Genomic DNA, 26,548 nt, shown 5'->3' with positions numbered 1-26,548 from the left:
TGTGATGACGGGGAATTGTGACATTTGTCTTCTGTAGTTAATTAAGGGACTGTACTTTATTCTGAAGACCTATATACGATCTAAGGCTTTGAAAGCCTGTATATGTACAATAGTGCTGACAATGGTAATGTGTTGTGATTCATGTCACCGTACCCTCCTGTCTTTGTTATCACATTTACTCTTGGATGCCACCGCAAGCCAACACATGATCGCAATCTTTATATGTTTCTCAATTTTAGTGATAATTTATTGCTGTACAGTTTAAAAGTTTGAAAACGTAAACGAGTTGATACACTCCTGTATTGTGTCAATGTGTTTTGTGTGTTACAATTAAAGAGGCATCTGTTTTCTGACATGAAAAATGTAATGTAATACATCTAGATACATGAGCTTGGAAACTGCTACAATAATTACATTTTCTGTTGATTATTAAAATGTAACTAGTTTATCATTCACTCTTTTTGATTTAACTTAGAACAACTTGACTTGATTCCCTGCCTCTTTGGGGAAAATATGCCCCAGCAATGGCAGTTAAGGTAAATAAAGGATCTTTAAGCTAAACTAAAATGTATTCATCGGTCCTTCAAAACAATACTGTGATATTTCATACTGAATGTGGAGCAATTACTCCCCATAACCCATATCCACAGTTGCAAACCAATCGCTCCCATTTTACATCAAATACTCTTTCACACAAAACTGGACAAGCTGTGAAAAACATAATTTAGTAAATCTGTAGGCCTGGTACACTTTTCTCATTATTCAGACCCTAATCATCAGGCAAAGGGTCTCCTCTACAGTGGAACAAAATCTCATCAGGTCAGATTCTTAAAGGGCTCCTTTACAAAACAGACATGCATGCACTCGATTATCTACATAGGACACCATTTTAAAAGTACCTGTATGACAATAATTCACATATTTTGTTGTTGTTTTCCATCTAATTAAAATCTGTTGTAGATCATGGAAGTTACCTCAAATAGATTCTCCTTAAATTGCCTCTGTTAATGTTATTGTATACATGGAGTTGCTCCCACATTTACTCTCTAAAGGAGCATCATTTTCTAAGATTACTTCAGTTTGTCTTTGCAGGTTCTTTGACTTATTTGATACTCTTATAATCCATGACATGAGGTGACAAATGGACTTATGACGCATACATGAATCATCTCTCTATGTCTCAAATAGCCCTGTGAGGAAACCCTTTCCTGTCTATTTTCAAAGGGAAGTGAACACTTGCTTGTTCAGCACTTTGTTTTTCTTTTCATGCAGACGCCACTGTCAGCACATACACTTGCAGCATGAACTACTCAACTGAGCTGTCTCCTTCAGAGGAAATGGCCCCTGAGGAGTTTGACGGCGGGACAGCAGTGGCTTGTGTGATCCTGGGCCTGTCCTTCCTGGTGGGAGCTCCGGGGAACCTGCTGGTGATCTGGACTATCCTGAGACACATCAAGCAGCGTTCCCACACGGTGGTGCTCATCCTGCACCTGGCTGTGGCAGACCTGCTGGTCCTCATCACCCTGCCTCTATGGATCTACTCCCTGGCCCACTTCTGGGTGTTTGGAGAAGCCTCCTGCAAAGCCATGGTGTTCATGATCAACGCCTGTATGTACAGCAGTGTTTTCCTCATTACCCTCATGAGCGTGGAGCGCTTTGTGGCCGTGCGCTATCCCTTTGTCTCAGCTGGCTGGAAGAGGAAAAAAGCTTTGAATAAAGTTCTGCTGGCTCTGTGGACTGCAGCATTCTTGTTCAGCATACCTGTCATCCCAACTCAGGTTGTAGGGACGGATTCTGGCGAGGAGCACTGTTTGTACCGCTTGTACACTTCTATGACCCAGGAGCTGGTGTGTGTGCTGCTCGAGACACTGGTGGGCTACATATTACCCCTTTTCGTCCTCGTGGTCTGCTATGGTTGCCTGTGCAGCCGGATTACTCAGATGACTTTCAAGTCTAAGCGCAAGTCCACAGTCCTTATTGCCAGTGTGGTGGTTGTGTTTGCCATTTGCTGGACGCCTCATCACATAGGAAACGTCCTTTCACTCATCATCCTGGCCACTGCAGACTCATTCCCTGACGCAGCAGACAACCTGGAGAACGTCAGGAGCACCATGACCTTCATCGCTGGAGCCATGGTCTTCATCAGCAGCACTGTTAACCCCATCCTCTACATGTTCGCTGCTCGCTCCTTCAGGAGCTCCTTGCGTGACACCGGCATCCAGAAGCTCTTCCGCCACATCTCCAGCACCTCCCCAGGTGAGGGCAATAAAGAGTTGTCCTTCGTGTCCAAGAGACCTAGCAATCAGACCAGCAGTTCTCAGTGTGTGTCGGAGTCAAAAGACCAAATGGACATATTAATAAAAATGTGTGAAAATAATCCATCCTGATATTGAAATTCTATCCAATGTCTGTCATGTGTATACTGTCAGTATTTTGTAAAGATTTTTTTATGAAACTAAAACACAGAAAAACAGGAAGTATCTGTGCGATACTTGACCAACTCTGTAAATTACCTATTTTTCATGTTCTGTTTTAAAAAGTGATGTTGTTTCTTTTTTAAATTGTGACCATATATTTATGAATATGACATATATTGTGTACTTATATAAATGCCATATAGTACAATACGTAACTTTATATGACAAGACTCAATGAAAAGTTTTCATGTTATTTTATAATGTTGTTGATGCCAATACAATGGAAATGTCATTGATCAGGTATAATTGATTTCGTAAAATATTTTTTTAAATGCCTGTAAATGTGGGAACAGACCACAGGAGGTTTCCATCTGGTAATCCAGTGTTTGTGTCAGCCACTTCTTATTTCTACACTTTTGCCACAGAGAAATATTTCACTTACAGCTGTCTCGTGACACGACTTTAGGAAGTTTTCTCGTTCTGTGTTGGGAAACATCTCTGATATAGTCTGATTGTGAACTAATAAAACTGTTGCTCAATTTACTCAATGTGTTGTCTTAATCATAGAATCCAAAGCTTACAATATATTGCAAAATGTTTTTCTCTCATGACGAAATGGCAAACAATTGTTCTGGTATCCCACTAAAAACGACAGTCGTGCTTTCAACTTCCTCTCGATGAAAAGATTGCAAAATGAAAAACTGCATGTTCCGTTTGCTGAGGAGCAAAAAGCGGAATCATGTCTAAAGTTTGTCACAAGCTTATAGAACGAACAAACCATTACTTTTAAAAAAACAAGAAAACTCTTATCAAACATTTTTAGTTTGCCTGTTGCCACAACCAGTAGATGACAGTGGCACTGTGCTTTTAATAATTGGGTTTTGACATCATTTCAGTGTGGTGTCATAATTATAGTCATATTCTAATTTCCTTATCTTATTGCATGTGTTAATTATATCTAGGGAATAGTCAAGATGAAATTCTGTTTACAGTGCTGCCTTGCTTCATATACAAAGATGTCTAACCTGTGTTTATTATCAGCAGTTACAGTGGAAGGAACACCCTTTCTATATATTTTACAAAATTGGCCAAATGGATGATAATAAATATAAGTAGAATTCACTTTGTGCCTGATGTTTAAAATTGATTTTACTTTGATGGGACTCAAAACTATGTCAGGCCTTCTGAGATGTAGATTTTGGCATAAAGGGGACAACAAATGTCAAGTTTTGGAGAAAATGTTTTGTTTTTTAAACATTTGTAAGAATGCATTTGTATGTGATTCTATAAGATGGCTCATTTTGATATATATTTGAACTAAGGGTTGAGTAAACCCACTGTGACAGTGCTCGTCACCTCTTTGGAGCCTTTGAATATTAGTGAGTCAAGATTATTCACTGTGACAGTGGAAAACTACTGAGGGCAATGCGTGTGATACGCTCGAGATGGGATCACACGAGAAAACATAGCTGACTCTGAGACAAGCTCGACCTTTTCTCACAGAATGAGGAAGCGGCACGTATATGAGACAACATCAGCAGTGTGGTATGTGCGTAATGTTGCCTTTCATTATGAGTAGATACAGAATTTGCATGTAGGCCTACTCCACTTTTTAATTAAATCAACACATTGTCTTTTATTATCTGGTTTTCAGCTTTGTTAAATAATAAAATATTGGCGCATAATTAGCTACAAAGATGTACCCTTGGTGTTTAATAGAATTCTCTGGAACTATTTCACAAAAGGACATTGTATCTATAAATTGTATTTCCAGCGCTTGGAGTCAATGGGACTTTCATCAGTTTTTACAGGACAGCAAAAACGATTTTGATCAAACTTAAATCAGCTGCTGTTTCCATGCAATTAATACAATATTTGATATTTTTCTGGTATCAGATTGTGCATTATCATAAAAACAATAGATGAATAAAAGTAGTGAAGATTTTATCCAAATGAAAGGGTGTAAAAGTTTTCTCAAAAAAATCTACTCGAGTAAAATTTGTAAGGTATGCTGCATTAAAACTACTCCGACAAGTACAAAATTCTCAAATAAGTGACTTGAGTACATTATTAAATATTGAGAGAGAGAGAAAGAGAGAATTTCTGGTTTAAACATTTTCTGAAAGAGGAACACAGGATATCAGTGTTTGTAAGTAAAAGTCTGAAAAAAAGTTTGATGTACTTGCAGTTATACCAATTAGTTTGTGTTCAAGGTTTTTAAACACTTAACAAAAAAACCCAGTAACAGTTGATTTGATACGTTCCTTGTATCCTAGAATTTGAAAAGCCTCGGTGATAGTTGATAAGCTTTACTTGAAGATGAAGATATTCATTCTTTTCTTATTTCAGTGTTGGTTGAAGTGTCAATAAATTATACAGGTAGGGAATTCAGAGCATATCTATTGCCGCCATTTGGCTCTCAACATAGAGATAGCTGAGCCAGCGGCTAGATGCTAACGGTGCTAACAGCATGAACAGTGTAAACAAAGAAAACAGTGCCAACAGGGCTAACAGTGTTTCTATGAAGGGGAACCGGAGGCTGAGCGCTATACTTCCACGATGACATCGTGGGTCTGGACGGTGCTATCAGCTGCAACACTGTAGGAGCACAGTGCAGAGAGCGGCCATTGGCTAAACAGTGAGGCGCGTGTGACTTTATTTTTAGTTCTGTTTTGATTATTCACTATATCTTTACATTGCAAATAGTTGTTTGCTACTATATTAATGCTCAGAATTTTGAATTGAGGACTTTCAATTCAATTGAATGTGGTATACAGTTGTTTATACACATTCTGTATTTGTATTGGGAAAATGTTTGTTCCAAAAAGGCCTATATAATATTGGGTGAATAAATATTTTTAACTGCAGCAATATGGTTTTTATAGTGATGCTCAATCTGATAATACAAACAGATAAAATATTATGTTCAGAATATGGCAACGGCAGCTGATTTGAGTTTGATAAAAATGTCTTTTAAGTCAAGTCAAAAAGGGCACAAGTGAGCTTACGCATTTGCAGACCAAACTCCACTTTCACTCTTACGCCTCTTGGTTTTCTTTTAATTACAACCTATGGATCAATATTTCAGTTGTGCACTTTTGGCACTGAAAGTATCTCACGGAGAGCTTTCATTTGATATTTAATGCTCATATTCTCCCCAAATGATACTTGTGTCCCTTTGGTTCCAGTCCCATGATTTATTCCCTTTATGAAAAGAAAATATATTTTTTATGTTTGGGCAACATTTATTTGATTTATTGGCGCCTTATGAATTCATCTCTTTAATTGAGACCAAATGAAACATGTACCATAGTCAACATTATTTATAGTTTGGTTTTATACACAGATCTAAATTCATACAAGTGTCAAACTTGCAACAAAAGAAACAAATATCTCCTCTGCCACCAGAAGTTGACTTAGCCTTGTTTGGGCCAGTATTGCACTCTGGGTACTGTAGGCACAGCAAAGGGGGGGACGGGACAAACTAAGACAGCTGTCAGCAGGCCTGTCACAGGAAAGCTCCTGCAGCTTTTACACAGTACTCTGGAAACCAAAACGGAAAAGATCTAGTAGCTGCGGTCGATCATTAGAAAAAGATATGACTTTGTCCTTATATTTCATAACATCTCCAAAAATATTGTACGGAAATGGGATTAATAAAAATAGAATCAATTTGTCATACTACTCTGTTAAAGACGCTCTGTCACTTAACTCTTTGGAACAAATAAATCTGTAGTGCTTGGAAAATATCTAAATGGGATGACATACTGCATGTCACACATAAATGCTTTTTACAGAAAAAAATAGTTACAAATGAGATGGTACACTGGCACATCTGTGGTGTTGCTGTAGTATTAATCAACAGTCTCTGCAGGTTAGTTCAAATTAATCCATGACAGTTGAGAAGTACAGTAAGTCTTTATATGGCTTCTTTCTCTCTCTTCTAATGGCACCACTACACTTTTGGAGACCATCAACTCAAACATTGTGCATGCACATACACCTTGCATAGAGCGAACACAAAGGATCATAAACTCTGAAAAGTCAAAATCTTGTAGTGGTTAAGAGTGAAAATTATGAAAAACAGAAAAGATTGTGTGCAGAAGTGGTTTGTACAGCCTCAAGCATTTCAGGATGAACATCTGTACAGTCGTATCGGGGGACACATCAATGAAGCATTTAAATATACATGCATATTTGTCCAGGCTCTACACCGTCTAACCAGCTATTACAGTAGGCACAAACACAAAGTCATTAACCCAACATGAAGCTTTACCGACTTCAGCTGCTTCACCAGTGGATGTCCAAACTCAAAACAGTAGCTTCAGGAATGTCACAGCCGGCAGCGTCAGTTGTGTGTTAATAATTGCAGATCATGGGAAAGGAAGCGGTTCAACAGCCGTTTTTAAATGGCACTGGGATCAACTGGAAAAGCTGTTGGAGGCACTTTGGAGGAGAATGCACCTCAATGTGAGCTTAAATTAAGGGAGGAGGAGGAGGAGAGAGATGGAGGGCTAGTGGTCAGTTACATAGGACCAAGTGGACCTGCTGGCCGTAGAAGGGGTGGTTGGAGCGCTCGGCTACGGCCCGCCTGGCGATGTCCTCACTATGGAAAGTGATCAAGGCCTCGCCGCTGCACTGGCCGCTGAAGTTGTACAAGATGAGGACGGCGTCTGGCTGGAGCTGCAGAAAAAGAAATAAAAACACGTGAGACAATAAGTGTCACCTGTTTTGATGCAGCTGCGTCGTGAAAACACCAGGGGGAGCCCACAGAGCAGAGGCTGAACAATGGCCTTTGAAAAGATCGTCTCATCAAACCGGTTCAGTTAGGTAGAGAGAAAAAAAAAGATTAATCGGGTAGCGCTTAAAGAGCAAAAGCAGAGTACATGCTGTTCCCAGAGGACCTGAAACCCCCAAGGCAGGTTGTGACGCCACACACAGTAATCATCGGTTAGTTTGCATGCATCCACGGCTTGCATCAAAATAAAGTTTGATGCAAAAAAGAAAAAGTTTCCTTCAGACATGCAGATAAGAAACAATTCACTGATCACATTAGCAATGACGGCAGTAAAATCCATTAAGTCAAAAAGTTAGAGGCTGTCAGAGCAGGAGAGAGGGAGACGATGCATTCAGGACTCATGAGGCGGTTTAGTGTCGGACGGGTGCTGAATCAAGACTTATCAGTGATCCTAAATAAATTCTGCTGTTAGCAGAGGCAGAACATGAACGTATGTCATCTTTCTCTGTTCAGTTTAGGGAGTAATGCTTGGTATATAAACCATGTAGTTTGGTGAAATATAAGTACAGTTAGCTTTTAATTGTTTGTGAAGGTCTCAATTCTCCCTAAGGAAGAGGAATACAAATAGTCTTCACGTCACTGCAGGCTCTCTATGCAACACGTGAGACCAGAGTGATGTACTGGTTTTATTCCTCCTCTCGGGCTCAGGTTGTGGTTGTGAGTGAAATCACATACGGTAATGTTCACTTTGAATGAAAACCCTACAATCAGATTATCTGCCTCTGCTGCAGAACAATGTCCACCACACAAAGTAAAAAAGTATCAGGGACATCTTCCCGATATCGTCTTACAACCTTTCACACAAATATTTGAACATAAAATTTAGATTTTCTATTATCTTTTCCTAAGATAACAATCTTTTTTCAACTTAAAGCAATACTTTTCAGAGCAAACTTCCTGCATAGAATATCATCTTCTACAAATCATGCAACATGCAAAGTATCTGCAGGAGGCGAGGCTGCCACAAGTTCAAGTTGTAAAACTCAACTGATAATCCACAACAGTAATAAATTTCCCTAATATTTCATACATTCTGTGTAATATGCAAGTGTCAGGACTCAGCACTCCTAACAGGGATACAGGAGAGACTTCAGTCACGAGGCAGATTTGTTTGGGAAGCAGCAGGCAGACATGCCGGGTCAGGAGCGTAGAACCGTGTTGGCTAGACCGGGCATTCCTGTTTAGATTGGTAGATGTGTATAATGGCTTACGTGTATTGATTTGTTCTCATGGTAAGAACTGACATTAGAGAGCTTATGTTGCACAAATCAATAGTGGGCATAATACTAATATGTGATGTGTCAGTGCTTATTGGGCAGTTTGATGCTAGTACATTGCTGCATGTTGTGCATGAACCTAAACATATAGATGTGATTAAAGTGTAGGAAATGCCCCCTCTTTCCACGCTGGTTCTCTGGTCAGTACTCCTCTTACCTTGGGGTGAGTCCCTAAAGACAGAGCCATTCTTTGGGCTGAATCAGACTCCTGGCCTGTTCGCTCATCTGAACCATGCCGCTGTACTCGTCAGGGGCGTACTACAGATAGCATAGTAATGAACGCACAGTCAGGGTGGGAGGCCTCCACATTGTTTCACAAATGAACAGTACACAGTTTTAGATACACACAAGATGCAGAGGTACACACACACTAACACAGCCCAAATCCTGGCTGGACAGGATACATTTGAACTAATCAGTGTGATTAAGCATGGGATTGTCTGGTAAAGGACACCAGTACTTGTGTGGGAACTGTTTTCTCACCCAGGGCCAGTGTGAGAGACGCTACTGCAGCCAGAGAAACACACACTCACTCCGTTAAGGATACATTTACGATAGTTCAGCCAACAGTCAGGTCTGCAGTCAGCTTTGCGCACACACACACACACACACACACACACACACACACACACACACACACACACACACACACACACACACACACACACACACACACACACACACACACACACACACACACACACACACCTTTTTTTCCCAACGGTTAATAAACTCTGGTGTTACCGATTACACTGGACATTTCATACGGAAAGATAAGCTCAATGTCTGTGGAGCGCTTACTTTGATATTTAATGTGCGATGGCTGTGCGTCTGGCCTCTCCAGTTAAGCTGCGGGACCGCATGTGTCCACCTGGTGCCGCCTTCCAGCTGCGACCCCTCGATTTCATTCCGTCCTCCAAATGGCTTCATAACAAAAGTTCACAGATTGCCTCATTAATGTTATCAGGTTTCCTATAAACATTTGGTTTAAATACGAATTTCCAAATAGGCACCTTTGATGTCACGTGATCAGTGATATCTGACTCCTGCTACTCTGTGCTGCTGTTCATCGTCCGACTAACAATCAATAACAGGCTTCATATTTTATATAGTATTTTACAAAGTAGGGTTGTTTATTTATTTGATTAACATGATGCTGCTATTGGAACTGATATGAACTAAATGGGTTTTATTCACAAAAAAAAGAAGCAAAACAGAGGTCGGTACGGTGGCCAAGTAATGTAATCAGTGTGTGCCTGTCCACTGTGTAACACCGAATACCGTGGCAAGCCTAACATAATAACACACACACGCAATAGTTTTCAGCATGTCAAGTTCTACAGAATGCAAGTTCTCATTTTGTGTTGACTTTGATGCTGGCTGCCCCCTCACAGAAAGGCTCTCAGACACACGCAAGAAAAACACTCACACCAAAGTATAAGGGTTTAACCACTACTAAATGACATAAGCCGTAAAGACCAACAGCAGCCCAAAGATCTGTGCCACAACACCAGTTCCACCCCTCCACCTCAATCCCCTCCCTCCCTCCCCGACATGCCAAACCATCTGAAGCCACACCCGTCAGGGTTCATACCTGCTTCAGATGACTCCACCTACTTTGGAGTGCCAGCAAAAAATATGGTCAGCACAGAGAAGGGAGGAGAGCACAAGTGTACACATGTCTCTTAATGAAACGTTGCAATAACAAGCACCAATGGTAACGGGTACATCTTTCTAGCTGCAGGGTCGAGAGCTCAGCAGTCCAACAGCTCTAGACTGTAAAATCTGGGGCTGCAGGAAGAGTTCACAATCAACAAGATAAAGCTAAACACACCGTCTGTCGTTATACTGGTCAGCATTTAAATTTACCATCACTATCAAGTGGCTGCTGGATGGCACAACTTACAGCAACACCACAAGGTGCAGTTTAAATCCAAGTGTACGAGCATTTTACAAACAGAGCTAATAACACTCATACAGTTGAATAATAATACAATAGGTTTTCCCTTACATCCCTATAAACACCTTTTAGAGCCTTTATTTCAGTGCAACATGTGCTGACCTGGTAGCCCTGGAAGAAGCTGAGAATGTCCTTGACTCCAGTGTTGTAGGGCAGGCCCTGCATCCTCACCAGTGCACCGTGCTGAGGCAGCACAGAAGAGGCGGTGGCTGCAGCAGGATGGGGTTGGGCTGCGACTGCTGCTGCCACTGAGCCCGGCGGGGCTGCAAAGTAGCCAACTGTGGAAGGAGAAACTGGGGGGCTGGAGAGACAGAGAGAGCGAGAGAGAGAGTGTATGTCAGGAGAAGGAGGAGAGATGTTAGACAGAACAAAAGAGGAGAGAAGTTAGAGAAGAGCAGAACATACAAATGACCGAGTAGTCAGCTGTAGCCGATGATGTACTAACCTGGGGTAGTAAGCTGTGTAGTTCATGTTCATATTCATATACATGTGCGGCTGAGGGGGGTAGTAGGCCAGAGTGTGAGCTGGGCTGTGTGTGACCGTCTGATGTGGTCTGGGAGCAGCCAGCAGGGGGGGCTGGTAGAGGGCAGCCTCGGAGAGCATGGCAGGCGGGGTGGGGAAGGCAGCATAGGCTGTAGGGGGAGATAGACCTGCAGAAACAGACAAAGAGTGTGTGGTCATTTACATGTTGTGTTCAGCGCATGCACAGTCCTGCCAGTCGTAAAGTGTAGCACAAATGGACAGCTACAACATGCTGCATGGGGATTTCAACAGCACTACTAAACTTGACAGCACCATGAGCCAACCGTGTCCTTCAGGCAGTCATACCTACAACGTAAACACACTCAAATGCCAGCACAGATGTGTTTACATACAAACAGCCACTATCAAGCTGTGGTCTACCTCAGTGCCAACACAGGGACACTAAACACTGGTGGCCTTGTGGGGGCTCAAGTGTTTCTTGGTTAGTCCGGTTGAAGCTATATGCAAAAAGAAAGCACCACCACTCTAATTGTAGTGGGTGAAAGGCAAAAACACATTTCTCTGGAAACTATCAAGCCGAGATAAAAATGGGTAAAGATTAGTTTATCAATGACCATTAAAAAAAAAAACGCACACAGAAAAGTAAAAATGTAAGGTACGTGACTGACAATCCTAATCTAATCACCAAAGACAGATATGAACCATAAACAGAGTAAAGTTCACAGAGTTACATTCAGTCCGGCTTCAACTGGCATCATTGTTTCAAAGGAAGGCAGAGACGTAACCGTAGTATAACTACAGATTTCTAGGATATGAAAGAGAAAGAATAAGCTTGCTTGAACCTAAATTGACTGGTCAGTGGAAGGATGCAGGTATGAAATATGTCCCAATATATATACATGATATAAAACAGAAAATCAAAACATTGTCACAAATACTACTAAAAAGGCTTAATCGGTGGCTTGACAAACCATCTGGTGGAGTTCACTTACAGGGAAGCTTGCAGGGTGGAGGGGAGAGGCCGCTGCGGTTCAGGGTTCCTCCCATCAGCACAATGCTCATCTCCTCTGTGGAGCACTGGAACACCTCGACGTAACGGTCCTTCATGGTCTTTTTATGGCACTTCTGGGCCACCATAAACGACTTGTCAGGGGACCTCATTTGGATGAAAGCATCACCAGAGGGCCGACCCTGCAGAGACGACGGACAGAATGAATTAAAGACGACGAGAACAAGGAAACAGAAAAAATCTACCCAACAGTTCAAATTCAAAGGAGGTAACCGTATTGGCTTTGGCTAAAGGTTGGTAAAGGATAGGGCTAGGATATCAAGTTCATTTCTATAGAATCTGTCACAGCTTGAGATCTTAAATACTTGTTGCAATACAACTACATTTTTCCTGACTACAATGCTGCATTCATGTGGTGGTCAGCGTCAGTGTTATTTTGTCTGAAGAAAAATAAATCAGTTGTGAAAGCAATCATTCCAAAACAGTAAAGTAGTTTCCTCTTTTTCTCTTAGCCGTTGCTATACTTGTACTTGTCTGTCTTATTTGCTTCTACTGCAGTGATTTCTGATAAAGAGACGAGAAGGGGGATGACATTGATATTGGTTTTAAGAGATGGAGCTTTACAGCCTACGAGTCCCCACCAGTCTGACCTGTTGGTTGAGGACCATGTGGACTCCATGGGGTTTGATGTCAACGGTGTGCTCTCCCATGAACTCCAGGATATCTTCAATGCCGGCAGTGTAGGGCAGGCCGCGGAGGCGGACGCAGTCGCGGGTGCTGCTGGCCGCTGGAAGGTAGGGGGGCGTGGCGAGGACGGGGACAGGCATGATGGGTGAAGGGGGAAGTGTGGAGATCAGAGGTGCGGACATGTAGCGGTTCAGGACCTGGCAGACAAAGAAGAGGACGTCGATGAATCAAACGTCATTGCTGCTCATTTTCTGCAAATGAAGAAAGTGTCAATAGAAAGCGTGACTTGACTAGAAAATTAGACAAAATATTAAAAAAGTACACAGAATTATTGTTATTTCTTTTAAAAAAAAGGTTGAATCAGAGTTGATCAACTTGTTAAACGTTCACAGCCAACAAGAACCAGCTGAAGGTAAAAACGGTCACAGCAGTTTCTCACGTTGATTAACACAAAATATATACACGTATGCATTGCGCAATAACGTTATTTTCAGTTGTGCAAACTCAACAGTCTGGATGTCGCGACTGTTTCGTCAGAACAATGTTTTGCCACTTTTCTTCGTTGTCATGACATCAGTTCCTTACCAACCTCTCTGTTTTGGTCCGCCCATGTTGACTGGTGTCACAAATAGAAAGTGAACCTATTTATTATTTATTTATGACAAAAAGGCTTTTTTTTAAATAGATAGATTTGTAACCATATTTATCATAATTATGTTTCAAAAAGTACTCAAAGGAAACATGTTTATAATCCCCTTTTCAACTTTTCAGTCTTAATGTTATTTTGAAGATTATACAACAAACCTAAATGTATAAATCATCTTGCACAGGGGAGATGGAAACTAAAGCTTTCCTTTGTCCACCTCCTGTTACATAAACAACACCAATGGAATTTCTTAAATCACATCTATTTTGAAACCTTCAGCACATTTACCCAGCAGAAGTCGTAAGAATTTGAGTTTCTTTTTTTTTTTGTTCCACATCATGTCAAAACGTACAGCTCAAAGACTTCCCACCCTAACAACAGAATTTACCTGTTGCACTTCAGCTGCAGTACTCCGAAACAGCTCGATATACCGCTTCCCCAGGATCTGCTTGTGCCTCTTCAGGGCGTTCTGCGCGTACTCTTCACAAGAAAAGAGCACGAAGGCGTCGCCGGTGGGCCGTCCGTCAGGGTACTTGACGAAGAGCAGACCCTCGGCATCATCTGTAACTGGGCTCTCGGGTCCAAGGAAGGACAGCACTTCCTGGGCGGTGGCGGTGAATGGCAACCCCCGCATACGGATGATCACCTGGTTCTCTTTGGACAAGAACTGGGCCACCTCGTTCGACGTACCTAGAGTCAAGAGGACAGCAATGATTAAACAGCTGGCCATCTTAGGACCATCCCAGTGATCACAGTTCAGTGAAGCTTTCAAGAGGACAACACATCACTCAGTAGAAGTGGCTAAAATGCTCAATCAGGATGCATCTTATTTTATACTGCGATATCGATATCACAAAAATCTGTTCAGAACATTTTTATTGAAACAAGAGAATCTACAGCTATGCTGGCAGCTCAGTGAGGCTGGAAATAGGCACAGTGGTGCTTTCAGCAAAATGCTAACATCAGCATTCTAACATCAATTTCAATGGTCAATCCATCCAATAGTTGTGGAGATATCTCAGTTTGAACCAAAGAAGGTGTCATCCCAGAGCATAAAATATCCAGACAGTAATGCCGGTGTTTGTTTGGAAAATTTGACAACTAAAAAGGTATTTAATCATAAGGAATCATGCCAATTAATATCTCAAGGCCATTGTGGAAAATCTTGCAAATCAAAGTGAGAGATACCATGGCATAAAAACATTTTGATCATTTTACTTTGATGTATCCACATATCTCTCAGCGCCTCTACCCTAGCTTCTCCTTCCACAGTTGCAAGCACTATCATCCAGTATTAGGCAGCAAAGAAGTAGAACAACATCTAAAGTGACAATTTGCAACAAAAAAAGAGTCATACTAGCTTTGCCCAGCCAGCTGAACCAAGTCATTGCTGTATTCACTGACCCCATCAGACAATCACCTGCGTCTGTTCACCGATCTTGTGAGACTTAAAAAAAAAAAAAATGAGGAGGATATGTTCACTTATATGAACAAGCAAACAGGGACTTTAAAAACGAATCGTCCCATCCTTGCTCGCAGCCAACCATCTCCATCTGGAGTAGTGCTGTTAAACGGACCTCGGGTCAGAGACATGTATACAGACGGTATGTTTGCCGACAGGGCCATGACCGGTCAAGTGTTGTTTCACCTGAATGGCTTTCTTTGATCGCTTTGTAACTATTGTAAAATACACATTAGATGCAACAAATTAAACTACATGTCCAGACAACTTAAAGAGCATTTCGATGATCAAAATATACGATCGACTTGTCATCCAGTGATCAAGGAAATAAACGTTTTGGGTTATAAAGTTCAGTGGCTCATGGTTTGCTTATTGCTGATCAGGCAAATAACAGTTTTACTGACGAGCCAGAATTTCCTTTTTTTTCAGTTTTTAAGAGTGTATCATGTTGTTCCTTCTACTACCAGCCAGCAGGAGACTGCAGCCCATATTTATTGTAAAAGGTCAAATTAAACAGCTACAATAACTAATAGAATTTTCCATAACAGCAATGATGTTGCCCGATACACTAAATGTTTTGGATTGTATTTTCATTTACAAGTTTACTGTGAACTGCATTCATCGACGCAGCCGTCTTGTCAGCTTGAACTATTCGCTTAAAGTCCAACGTGCTGTCAATCTGTACTGATCTTTACTCATCTGAATAAAGTCCACAGTCGGACTGGCGGCCGCTGTAAGTTATCTGCTCCGTGTGACAGTGTTTCTTTGTCTGCTATCTCTGTTCTGTGTGACTGGTGGCTGCTGCTCTGTGGTCCAGAGACCCCGGGCCCTGCTTTTGTCTCTTCACACCCCTTTTGTATCAACACTGAGCCGGCCCTTTCACCGACCTGCAGCCATCTCTCTCTCAGGGGGGGGGGGGCGGCAATTCGAGGCTGAACTGAACAGGTGAGCTGCTGTTAGCCGAGAGTGAAATTTCTGTCCCACAGGCCTCTGAAAAGTTGGGCAGGGGACGAGGAGGTTAGGAAGGGATGAGGGGCGGTGGGGGGAGCTCCTCACAAAGAGTCTTTCATTAGTCCAAGATAAGCTGCTGGAGAGTCACTGGGATGAGTCAAAGACACAGGTAACAGGAGAGAGAGGGGGGGGGGGGGGGGGGGGGGAGCCAGAGCGCAAATGAGATCCCCTCTTTTACGGTCACTGAAGAGCTGCTCTTTTACAGATGTAGGTCTTGTTTTTCCTCAAAGATGCGGGAAGGCCATGAAATAAAAGTCTACCTCACACTAACAGGAAGCCTTTCACCACGAGTCCTCATACAAACACAGTGAGAAGAGAAGAGAGGAAAAAAAAAAAAAGATTTGAAATCTGACCTCCAGCAATCTTGAGGAATTCCTCTCCTGTGGCCTTGTAGACCTGAAGAGAAAAGAGGAAAACTGGGTTTAGCCACGAAGAGCATTATTTAATCATCATTTAGTTTAGAAGACATTTTTGAACACGAGTTAAATGCTGAGTCTAACCTCGATGTAGCGGCTGCCCATGTGGTGCTTGTGGCGCTCCAGGGCCAGGTCCCTGTGTTCCGAGTTGATGAAGCGAACTAAGGCCTCGCCGTTCCTCCTGCCCTGAGCGTTGAGACACAGGGCCACGCCACCCCTGACACACCGGTGCACAGATACACTCATGAGTAAGAACACAGTTAATGGTGAAACTTTAACAGAGCAGAGCTCCCTTTTTTTAGGGACTTTCTATCTGGCACACAGGTTTACGATTTATAATACTATTATATTTCATATTTGATGTAGTATCATACTTTAGCTGATAAAAGCTTAAAGCAGCTCTAACCCTAGAGTGTCGATCATTTTCTAATAATGAGGTTTTGATGTTCAAACAACTATTCCAGCCAAAAATGCTAAAAGCCTTTAAACCAATGACTTTAGCATTTTATACTAATCTTGGAGAGTTCCATTTGACATTTAAAAAGAGTACTTTAAATGATCTACAAACACCAAAAAACATCTGCACCCTGACTAACATGTTGGAAGCTTTGAATAAAAATGATAGGAATAGTGGGGCTGTTGAAAGATGTCCATTAAGTCCAACATACTTGGCAATACTGAGGCCTTTAAAGAAGCGAGCAATGTCTTGGTCTGAGGACTGCCATGGGAGCCCTCGCGCTCTGATCACCGTCTCACTGTCCACCGGCTCCGTCTTGCTGCTGAAGAAGAATAAAGAGTAAACATTAACGACATTCTGACCATTTTTAGAACGGGAGAATATTAAGAAGAGATTGTTAAAACGATGACTATAGCTTTAAGAAAAAGCTCTATCGCTTAGTTCTCATTTGAACAGGTTGTCCACTGACTGCAGACACAGAGGCCACTCACAGTAAGTGCTTAACGCAGAAACACACTCCTATGATTAAATGTCAGGGGGGGGGGGGGTTGTCAAGGTGACGGGCTGTTGACTGGCTGAGAGCAGCAGGATTTGGTGTTCTCCTACCAGATAGCCAGGTAAGCACCTGATGGCAAAGTTGGACCGCTTTAAAGACACACTTGTGGTTTCCTTGTTGCTGTAATCAATGCTAAGGGCCCCGAGGTCTGAGAGCCGAATGTGGCTGGAGGAGGGTTAACGGTCTGTAAGCAGCAGACCGGTGAGGTGGGAACAAAGAGTGAGATACATGTGCATCTAACAAAAGGCTCATACATACCATGTGCCGGAATCAAACTTGTACTTCACGGTTTCAACACATGAGAACTTGTGGTCTGAAAAATAAAAAATAAATAGTGTAAGGTTGATCTCTTTACTGTAGTGAACAGGTTCACCCTGCCGAGCAGTGCGTGTTTTAGGCCATGTGCATTCCTGTTACTTGTCACACCCAAAGACATACTTGTCTGTTATTAAAGGGGCAAAGCCAGAGGCAACATTCAAGATGGAAGACGTCTGATTAAAGTTTGATTTATGTGCACGGCAACATATCTGGAGTCATCTTACATCCATCCATCCATACTGCAGTAAATCATCTCATAATCAAAGTATATGCATTTTCTGGTTGGTTAACTAGCAATAATACGATCAAAATATTCTTCTATGATCAACAATCTACCACATGCTCAAGTTAAAAAGTGTTCTCTCTGTAAACATTTAGAGTTTATTCCAGTTTCCATACAACTTTAAAAAAAGGAAAGACGGCTGTGGTACAAGACAAAGACTTCAAAGAGCAGATTTTATAAAACAAAACCATCAGGGGCAAACAGTGCACGCTACTTCTTTGGTGGTCATATGCATTTCTATGCACATTTGAGGATTTAAGTTCCCCTCAGATCATTTCAGTTACAACGTGTGGCGGTTTGCTTACTGTGAGGCTCAGCCAGGATGTGGAGTATCAGCTGCGCCATGCTGCTCACCTCCATCCCCCCAATCGACTGCTCTGACACAGCAGGGAGACCAACATCTACACACGTCGTTAAGGACACTGACCTGTTTAGGCGGCCTGTTATTTCCACTTTGCTAATGTGTCGTGCTGCAAGGATTTTGTGCCAACTTTCTCACACCAGTAAATCTAAATTTGCAAAGAAACCCCTATAAACTCTGTAAATACAATTCTGCTTGTTAAACATTAACACTATCATTGTATTTACAGTATTTACAACATAGAGTATCAATTAAATGTGACTAATAGTTAAGGATACATTCCAACATGGAGGCGGGTGTGAGCATCTGCACAGGGCTGGCATTGGGGCAGCATTTGTGAAACTCTTTCTTCACATCCACAAATGAAAAGAAACATTCAGGAAGGACAAGATTCTGAAAAAGAAGAGACAAAGGACAAAGTCTTCAGTATGACGTATTAGACGCACCAGGAACAGCCAGGGGACAAAGATGAAAGAGAGAATGTACATACCGACACTATCTTGTGTCAGAGTTATAACCAGGAACACGAAAAGGAGGAAAAGATTCATTACTTCTTAATGTGAGTCAATGCCCACATTCATGAGGGAGAGAAATCCTACCCTTGAAGCTTATCACATTTAACTCCAGGACATTTCTAGAAATGAACTAGTACATGTTTAAGGTTTCCACATGGGAGACGAGGATTTAACTTGAGCCATGAGCAGAGAAAGCCCTTACTGACATGACATGCTAGTGCTCTGCAATTAGCAATAAATAAATGAAACATATTTCAGACTTACTTTCCTGTTTAACAAAGCAGCAGTAGCAGGGTGAGCCGTTACCTTTTTGGAAGCCTCGGGGTGGAGGGCCTGTCGGATGACAAGAGGACTGTCGACACAAAGTGTGAAAGAGCTTCTGCCGAGGCATTTCACTTCTGATGACACCGACTGCTGGAACTGCACAATGAAACAGAGAGGAAGGAGAAAGGAAAATTAAACATGGATTGTATCAGAGGAATATCTAATAATTGTACCCATCACAGTCAATATTAAATGTGAACATAACACATCCAAAAGTATTGTTATTTTGGATCATTTCACTCCAATTCTTAAATATTTTCTGACCTCCTAATAAATGGGTCAAATATGGTTCAACTTTCTGTTGGCCAAACTGCACCCACTACAATACTATAATATAGACTTTAATCTAAAGGCAGACAAGTGAAGGTGGTGTTGTGTTTGACATTTGGCTGTGTGTTTGTTCGTCATTAGGAACGAGGCTTGTCGAACAGGTTTTGGTGTTTGCCTAGCGAGGGAGGGAGCAGACCAAGGAGAGGAATGATCACACCACTGATCAGTTTTCTCTGAGCACAGCCAACAGTCACAGAGAGGGAAAAACAACCCTACAAGCTCAACCTGCCTGCCTCCATTTTACGGAAACTGACGGTTCCTAAATACCAGCAACTCCCCCATATGTACATGTTTATTTATAAGTACATTCAATGAGCCCCAGTCCTGGTGTTGTGTCAACCTGTTGTTGGCAGCATTCAACTGTCAACAGATGCCATCACCTCAATATCAATGGCCACTGGTGAGGTCAGAGGACTGCTTTTTTCAGAATGTTTGACATCATTTTATGATTGTAAATGACTAATCTTCAAGGAAAGTCAAGTAATAGTAAAAAAAAAACAGTTATAGGTTATTTGGAGAAGATGTGGGGACCATAAATGGAGCATCTCATCCCCATCCGATTGATTTGCAGAACTTCTGAAAGCGTATCGACTTCAATGTTGCTCGTATTCATTTGCTGCTCAATGTTCCCATGCAAGACGGAGACTCTTTTGCCTCCAGAAAGTTATTAGTTTTTCCTTTGTTCTCACAGCAAAATTACACTGTCTGGGTGTGAGGCCAGCAAAAAACCCCAATGGCCACTGGCTATGTATGACTGATCTCCAAACAGTGAGAAAGTATTAGAGGTGCGTGTTGAAGCATGCTCCTAACAGTCAGAGAGAAATGCAGAGCTCACCAGCTGCTGACAAGGGAACAAGTGCTACCGGGTTAGATTAGGGTTTTTTTTTGCCAGCTGGGATTCTCACATCGACGACTCTTTCAGGATTCTGTACAGCCACCCCAATAAAAGATCACTGGTCACTCAACTACTGAAAAAAAAAGGATACATAAAAGTTACACTGATGAAGAGTTAAGTCGAAATTTGCTGGACAGCCATGATTTAATAAACACATTTTAAACGTTTCAAACGTGAGCTGGACGGTGATTTTATTTGTACTTGACTGCTTTCCCCGAACTTGAAGAGCACCTGATTTTCAACCAACATCAAAATTAGAAAATTAGAGAACAAATGCCCTCTGTAGCAGGAACTACACGTCCTACAATAACACACATGTCAGACTGGAAACAACAAGTTATAGGACGGTATGGATGCTGTTGAATAAGTGAATGCTGGCATGGTGGCCCGGACCTGAAACAGGAGTTATGAATTGACATGGCCGCCGTGGAGACACAACGGTGTACATTTGGATGCCAGATTCGCTGTCACTCTAATCCCAGAGATAATCGACTTCTTTATTAATAAGGGCGGTAACGATAAACTGTGCATGAGAACAATAGATCAACAGGTACATTTTGGTGAAAGGATGCACCACATTCTCAGCTGCGTATGTAACCACAACATTATGCTTCACTAAAAAGGTGGAACCCAGAAACGATTTCTGAAACAAACGTACACAGAGGACAGATCTATTTCAGGCGCTTTGATTATCATACAGTAGAATTAACTCTCTGGAAGGTCTTGGCAACATCACATCTACCCGCCCCTTCATGCTTTGATCTACGTCTCGTCCAATTAGCATGTTATCCTGCTGATGTCACCGAACTGCCCCGAGTACAGACCACAGTATCGACATAGCACCTCAGCAGCACACCTTGTATTAAAGCCACTGATGGAGTTTTAAGAGTCAAAAGGAAGTGGCAAACAAGAGGGGAAAGGACACAATTGAGGAATTTAAAGTCCTTGCATTTTAATTCCCTCATTCATTGAATGGGCCTAGTCTTTCTTTTTCTTCTCAGCGAGTTGCATGGTTCTGAATGCTCACAATACCATTAACACAAAAGCAGTTATCTTCTTTCATCCAACCTAACACCTGAAACTTTCATTGTTCAAACAGTAAAGTTCAAAACTATGACTCTCCACTGTTGCGTAGATTAATCAAGCAGCACATTTGAAGCACAGCCATACTGCACAATTCCAGGTGTACAGTGACAACAGGACTTAATGTTTGCTCATAGCTGTGCATGCAGCTCCACCTTGGCCAATTACTAAAGCCGGATTACCGAGAGAAAAGCAAATGTTTTAGACGACGTAGCGGCACGCCCCACTCCTTGTCTCCACTGTGTCAAAAGCGCAGTTTAAAATTGAGCAAACAAGCCGAACAGAAGACAAATCTCTCAGTGACAACAGATCGGTAAAGACAACAGGCCAATGAGCCAAACTCATGACCAGACCACAGAGGAAAGGGTCAGCTACCTTTCATTTTCAATGAGCACGATCTACTCTCTGTATATAGCAGTAAATAGAGTCCTTTACGTTAAAGGGTTAAGTGCTCCACTTTTCTGTTATTGATTCTTTGTAACAAATAATGATTTGGTTCCTATGATACAATCGTCTTACTGGAATGCTTGACTCTGCTGTCAGAAACTGGCTGCCAAATTTTAACACGTCACCCTTTCTCTATGATAATGTAATCTTACTATAAGAAGAAGAAGAAGAAGAAAAAAAAGGAATTTATTTGAGTTCAATCCAAAATCAGCATGTGTTTTCCGTTTCATTACTGTAGGACCCACACAAACACTCTTAAACCAACTTTGGGTCTCACTATAGCCTCTGATAGGCTTCTCCACAGATGAGGGGGAGGAAGTGGCCTTTGAACACGGTCCTATCAGAGTCTGCTCTGCAGTGCAGCCCGACTGTTTGCATGCAGAGGTGAGATGGGGTGGAAGGTGGCTCAAGCTAATTCTGATAAGAGCAGCAGGGAGTGTCGGGGCAGTCCCTGTGGAAACTGTTTAAGGCGCCTAAAGTCAACACACACGCACGCACACACACACACACACACACACACACACACACTGCAGTAAATTGGTACTTCTTATGACACTTAAGAGCTGTATGTTACTTACATTCAGAATCAATTCCAAATGGGCAAAAATCAACACGGATCACAGACAAATGAGTAAATAACAAATCCCCATTTTTATCGCTGGCCATGTGTATTTCTAACAAGTTGACATTGTGAGCATGTGCGCCACAATTCAATTCAGAGGGCTTTACAATCTGTAAAACATCCTCTGTCCCAGGACCCTTGCATCAGAACAGGAACCCCCCCCCCCCAAAAGAAAAAAAAGTAAGAAACCTTTTGGAGAGCAACAGACTAGGGATCCATCTCCCAGGATGGACAGAAGTGCAATAGATGTGTACAGAATGAACACTGCAGATGATATAAATGATTCATATAATGAGTAGTTAGCAGAATGATGATGAAAAACATTACGACTACTAGGTCCACAACACCAAGCATGGGGAAAAATAATCTGCTTTTTCTGCTCCAAACCATCGATATTATATCAGCCTTTAAAAATCCACTATCAGTTGATAGACACACCCAACCAAATCAGTAACTTAACTCAATGCTGAAGCCAGTATTTCTGACTGTGGTCTAAAGCAGTTAAAAAAAACGTGGAACAACAACAACAACAACAACAACATCACATGCAGCTCCCAACAGGCTGCGACATGCCATCAGTGTCCATGACTAAAGCCACGCCTGTACAGTCAGCTGCAGCCTGACGACAGCCAAAACATCCATCAGCTCACTACCAGGAAGTGAATTAAACTGCAGGCATGACACACTCACACACGCGCGCGCACACACACACACACACACACACACACAACAGAATGTGTGCCAGCTACAGTCATAAACAGACGCGCAAGTTCTAGCATGTCATCTATAGCCATCATCAAACACATTAATCTGTTCTGACAGAGCCCTGACACATGTGATTTAGTGGTTATATATCTTTTTTTAAATTGTATTTCTTATTGGGTCTATTCACATGTATAATAATAGTTTCAGACAGATTAGATACTTTCTTCAGAACTGCTGAGCGTGCTGATCCCAATAGGGGGCTTGAAAGATAAAACAAATCGTGAATTTTCTAAAAAACAAAAATTGAATATCAATGGATTGTTCTTGGATTTGGTCGCCTGCCATGTCTGAACGTTGCTCAACATGGAAATTGGCAAATGTTTGCTCTTGCTCAGCGATTCATAAATATACAGTGTCAGATTTGATAGTGGATCAGTTTGTGTGTAAGGAAAAAGCATTCAACAAAATATGCCAGAAGGCCAATTGACAAAAGCATGTGGAACAGAACAAATCTTGTGCTTTCACAATCGCAATGTCACCGAGTTTAGCTGGCAATTTGTATTGAAGCAATGTGTAAAAACAAATAACCTGCTAATCTCTTTAATCTTCCCTCGCTTTATGAATCTTTCACCACAGAAAACCTACGGATGTCCCTGACGACACAGGTCAATACGACAACCCCACCAAGAAGAGGCAACTACTTGTTTTTTCCCTTGGAAAAGTTAGAATGGGACACACACACACACACACACACACACACACACACACACACACACACACACACACACACACACACACACACACACACACACACACACACACACACACACACACACACACACACACACACACACTTCTATAAAACTATCTTGATAAAATGTCTATTTACTTTACTTCTCTGTATCAACAAGGACAAAACTAATCTTAGAACGACCAACAGAGAAAGTAACTGATGACACAATGGTATGACCAGAACGGACTGATTGCTTGGGTTAATATTTGAAGCTTCAGCACACAAACTAGCCTACAGTGGAGCTGAAGTGTTAACAGGTCCGCATGAGGCACAAAGGGCTTAAGCTTTTGGATCAAACTCCAATGAAATGTAAACTGTGTTGGGCTTATGCATCGAGTGTCATGAACCCAGCAGCAGCGCTGCAAAATAGCCCCAGAAAGAATGTTAAGAAGACAATTGATTACTCCAACCTGCGTGGTATTCAGACCACAGCAGCGCTACAATCAACAAAAACACGCTAGTCCGGCATGGCAATGACATAATAGAGGGACGGGGAATGGTGCAACCAGCGCAAACAAACACTCTTGAGACGGCGGTTGAAAAACATGTTTGGCAACACTTCTAAACACACCTCCTAAACAGGGAGGAACCAGAAAGCGGATTGTCGCGTCGGTCATAAAGAAGTGAGCCGAGGATGAAGCTTAAGATCCGAAAGCCTCCCCTCCCGTCTGTCCCACAGCCTAAAACAGAGGTGCGGTCCCAGGTAAACATTCCGCCTTCCAGATGTCTGCAGCGAGCATCAGGCCGAGACAAGACTAGGCCTGCGACGCCTCCTTATCTGCAGATGCCCCAGGCTCTGCTCATACCCCTTCATACAGCTTCTACAAACTGTCAGCAGAGTTTAACTGTCAGGGCCAAACCAATGTCATGTCTCAACCAGGTGGAAGACCATTATTTCTAAAGGGCATCAGGGAAATGTGACACACCTCACATTAACTTACAGCTCAAAACCCAGAGTCAGGCTTGTCACGTCTCATCTCGCTCTGGGCATAAACCGTCAGGAGGAAAGCTGCCCGAGTTTAATTAACGTCTGAATTTCTCACCATGTTACTGAGGGATGAGAGATTTTAGGAGCTGTTGCTGTGATTTTCATTCCGTAGAAATGTATAAATTCAGTACATTTAAAACGTGGCGTACGGCCTACAAGGCCTGTCGTACATGGGGAAAAGGTTTTTGGGCCGGCAGTAGCTCAGTCTTTGGGGACTTGAGGGTGGTCGGTTCAACGCCAGGCATGAAGCGAGGACTGGTAGCTGGAGAGATGACAGTTCACCTCCTGAGCAGGGCTGGACGATACGGACGAAATCCTCGAACCCGATGTAGGTTATTTCATATCTCGATGACGATAAATATCATTATACGGCATTTTTTTCTTGTAATTCAATAAATGTATGGTCTACATGAAACACCCACATAGTTTTGTAAATTATATTGACAAATAAAAAGATTTTTATTTTTATCTAATCAAGAACTTTAGTGCAAAATAATTAGTATGTGCTCGTTATTATCAATTTAGATGACAAACTGTACGTCATGATATACGATTTCAACACGATATGATTCAAGATGATACATTATCAAATGGAATTATTGCCCAGTCCTACACCTACTGAGGGGCCCTTAAGCAAGGTGCCCGGCTATGGCCGCCCCATCACTCACTCATCGCTCCACAACAATAAAGCAGGTCTATAGGCCGTGTGTGTGTGTGTGTTTATGTGCAACAATGGATTGCATTTCCCTCAAAAAAGGTATTCATAAAAAGTAAAACCTTCTTCTTAAATGTTCCTCATGCAGAATTGCACCTCCCATTCATGTTACCGGCGAGACTCACCTGTTGCAGAACTTTGTCCAGCGGCTCAGCTTTGAGGATGTCGTCCACAGTCAGCCCCGTCTCCTCTTTAAACGCATCCGTCAGCTCCAACGTGTCTGGCTTCACGAGACATCTGTGAAGCTTCCCGACCTGTGGAGGGATTTAGCGGTTCATGGCGCAGAATACAGCGTGAAACATGCTTTTTCTTTTTCTTTTTTTTTTTAAATGTATGGCAAATTATAGACTAATACACCCACATTCAAGAATTTAACTCTGTTTGTATCAAGAAGCTGACATGCTAAACCAAAACGGTGTGTTTTTTTCTCCATGCAGGTGAAGACACAGTCCTCACCTGCTAGTTCAATTTTGGTCGCACACCTGTAAAAAGGTGAGCTAACGAGGCGGCTGGACGGATAATTGTACGTAGCGTTAGCTACGCATTGGATAAAAGGGATTCAGGGAGCACACCATGTTGATTTAAATGTCAAACAAACTGTTCCACTACAGGTAGACACTATGCCACAAACACTCTGGGTACACAACGAACGAACGGGTCAGAAAGGTCCGTACCTTTTTCTCATGTAGATCCACAATTTGCCACACCAAGAGAATTATTTCCCTCTCATCCGAACCCAGTTTACCCCCATTTGCACCAGCTGTTGCCCCAAAGAACACCACCAGAGTATCACTGTGCGAAGCCATCAGGGACCACAAGGGTAAAAACTACAATTAAAGCAAAGATTAAAATAAAAACAACACGAGGGTTCACCTTTTTCCAAGTGATAAGAAGAGCGAACAAAAGGGCTGGAAACTCAATTGAGGTAAACGGAGAGAGAGAGAAAAAAAAAAAAAGGTGGGAGATTATTGTCAGAGGAGCCACGAAAGA

At 42.1% G+C, this 26,548-nt stretch overlaps 2 protein-coding genes across 5 annotated transcripts; one reads left to right on the top strand and one right to left on the bottom strand.

Annotated features, from left to right (window-relative positions):
• Positions 1-2: 2 nt before the first annotated feature.
• Positions 3-6,936, top strand: LOC306699682 (leukotriene B4 receptor 1-like). Its single transcript, XM_079164384.1, has one exon. The coding sequence runs from the start codon at positions 1,302-1,304 to the stop codon at positions 2,385-2,387; it is 1,086 nt and encodes a 361-aa protein (XP_079020510.1). The 5' UTR covers positions 3-1,301; the 3' UTR covers positions 2,388-6,936.
• On the bottom strand, positions 6,904-26,548 carry esrp2 (epithelial splicing regulatory protein 2). 4 transcript variants are annotated; one of them, XM_079164352.1, is made up of 17 exons: positions 26,233-26,548; positions 25,684-25,812; positions 18,963-19,076; positions 18,420-18,534; positions 18,086-18,181; positions 17,438-17,492; positions 16,835-16,945; positions 16,251-16,383; positions 16,104-16,146; positions 13,666-13,967; positions 12,595-12,828; positions 11,928-12,126; positions 10,898-11,102; positions 10,555-10,753; positions 9,294-9,416; positions 8,650-8,750; positions 6,904-7,100 (listed from the first exon to the last, which is right to left on the bottom strand). In XM_079164352.1, the coding sequence occupies exons 1-16, from the start codon at positions 26,362-26,364 to the stop codon at positions 8,664-8,666; spliced, it is 2,277 nt and encodes a 758-aa protein (XP_079020478.1). In that variant the 5' UTR covers positions 26,365-26,548; the 3' UTR covers positions 6,904-7,100; positions 8,650-8,663. The 4 variants fall into 4 exon arrangements, 3 of the variants coding, with proteins under 3 accessions (XP_079020478.1, XP_079020479.1, XP_079020480.1); XM_079164353.1 differs by having other exon boundaries at positions 16,835-16,942; XR_013767178.1 differs by lacking the exon at positions 6,904-7,100 and adding an exon at positions 10,087-10,105.

This window comes from Pholis gunnellus (assembly GCF_910591455.1).
Source record: "Pholis gunnellus genome assembly, chromosome: 1".
Lineage (NCBI taxonomy): Eukaryota > Metazoa > Chordata > Actinopteri > Perciformes > Pholidae > Pholis > Pholis gunnellus.
This window is presented reverse-complemented; position numbering and strand designations above follow the sequence as displayed.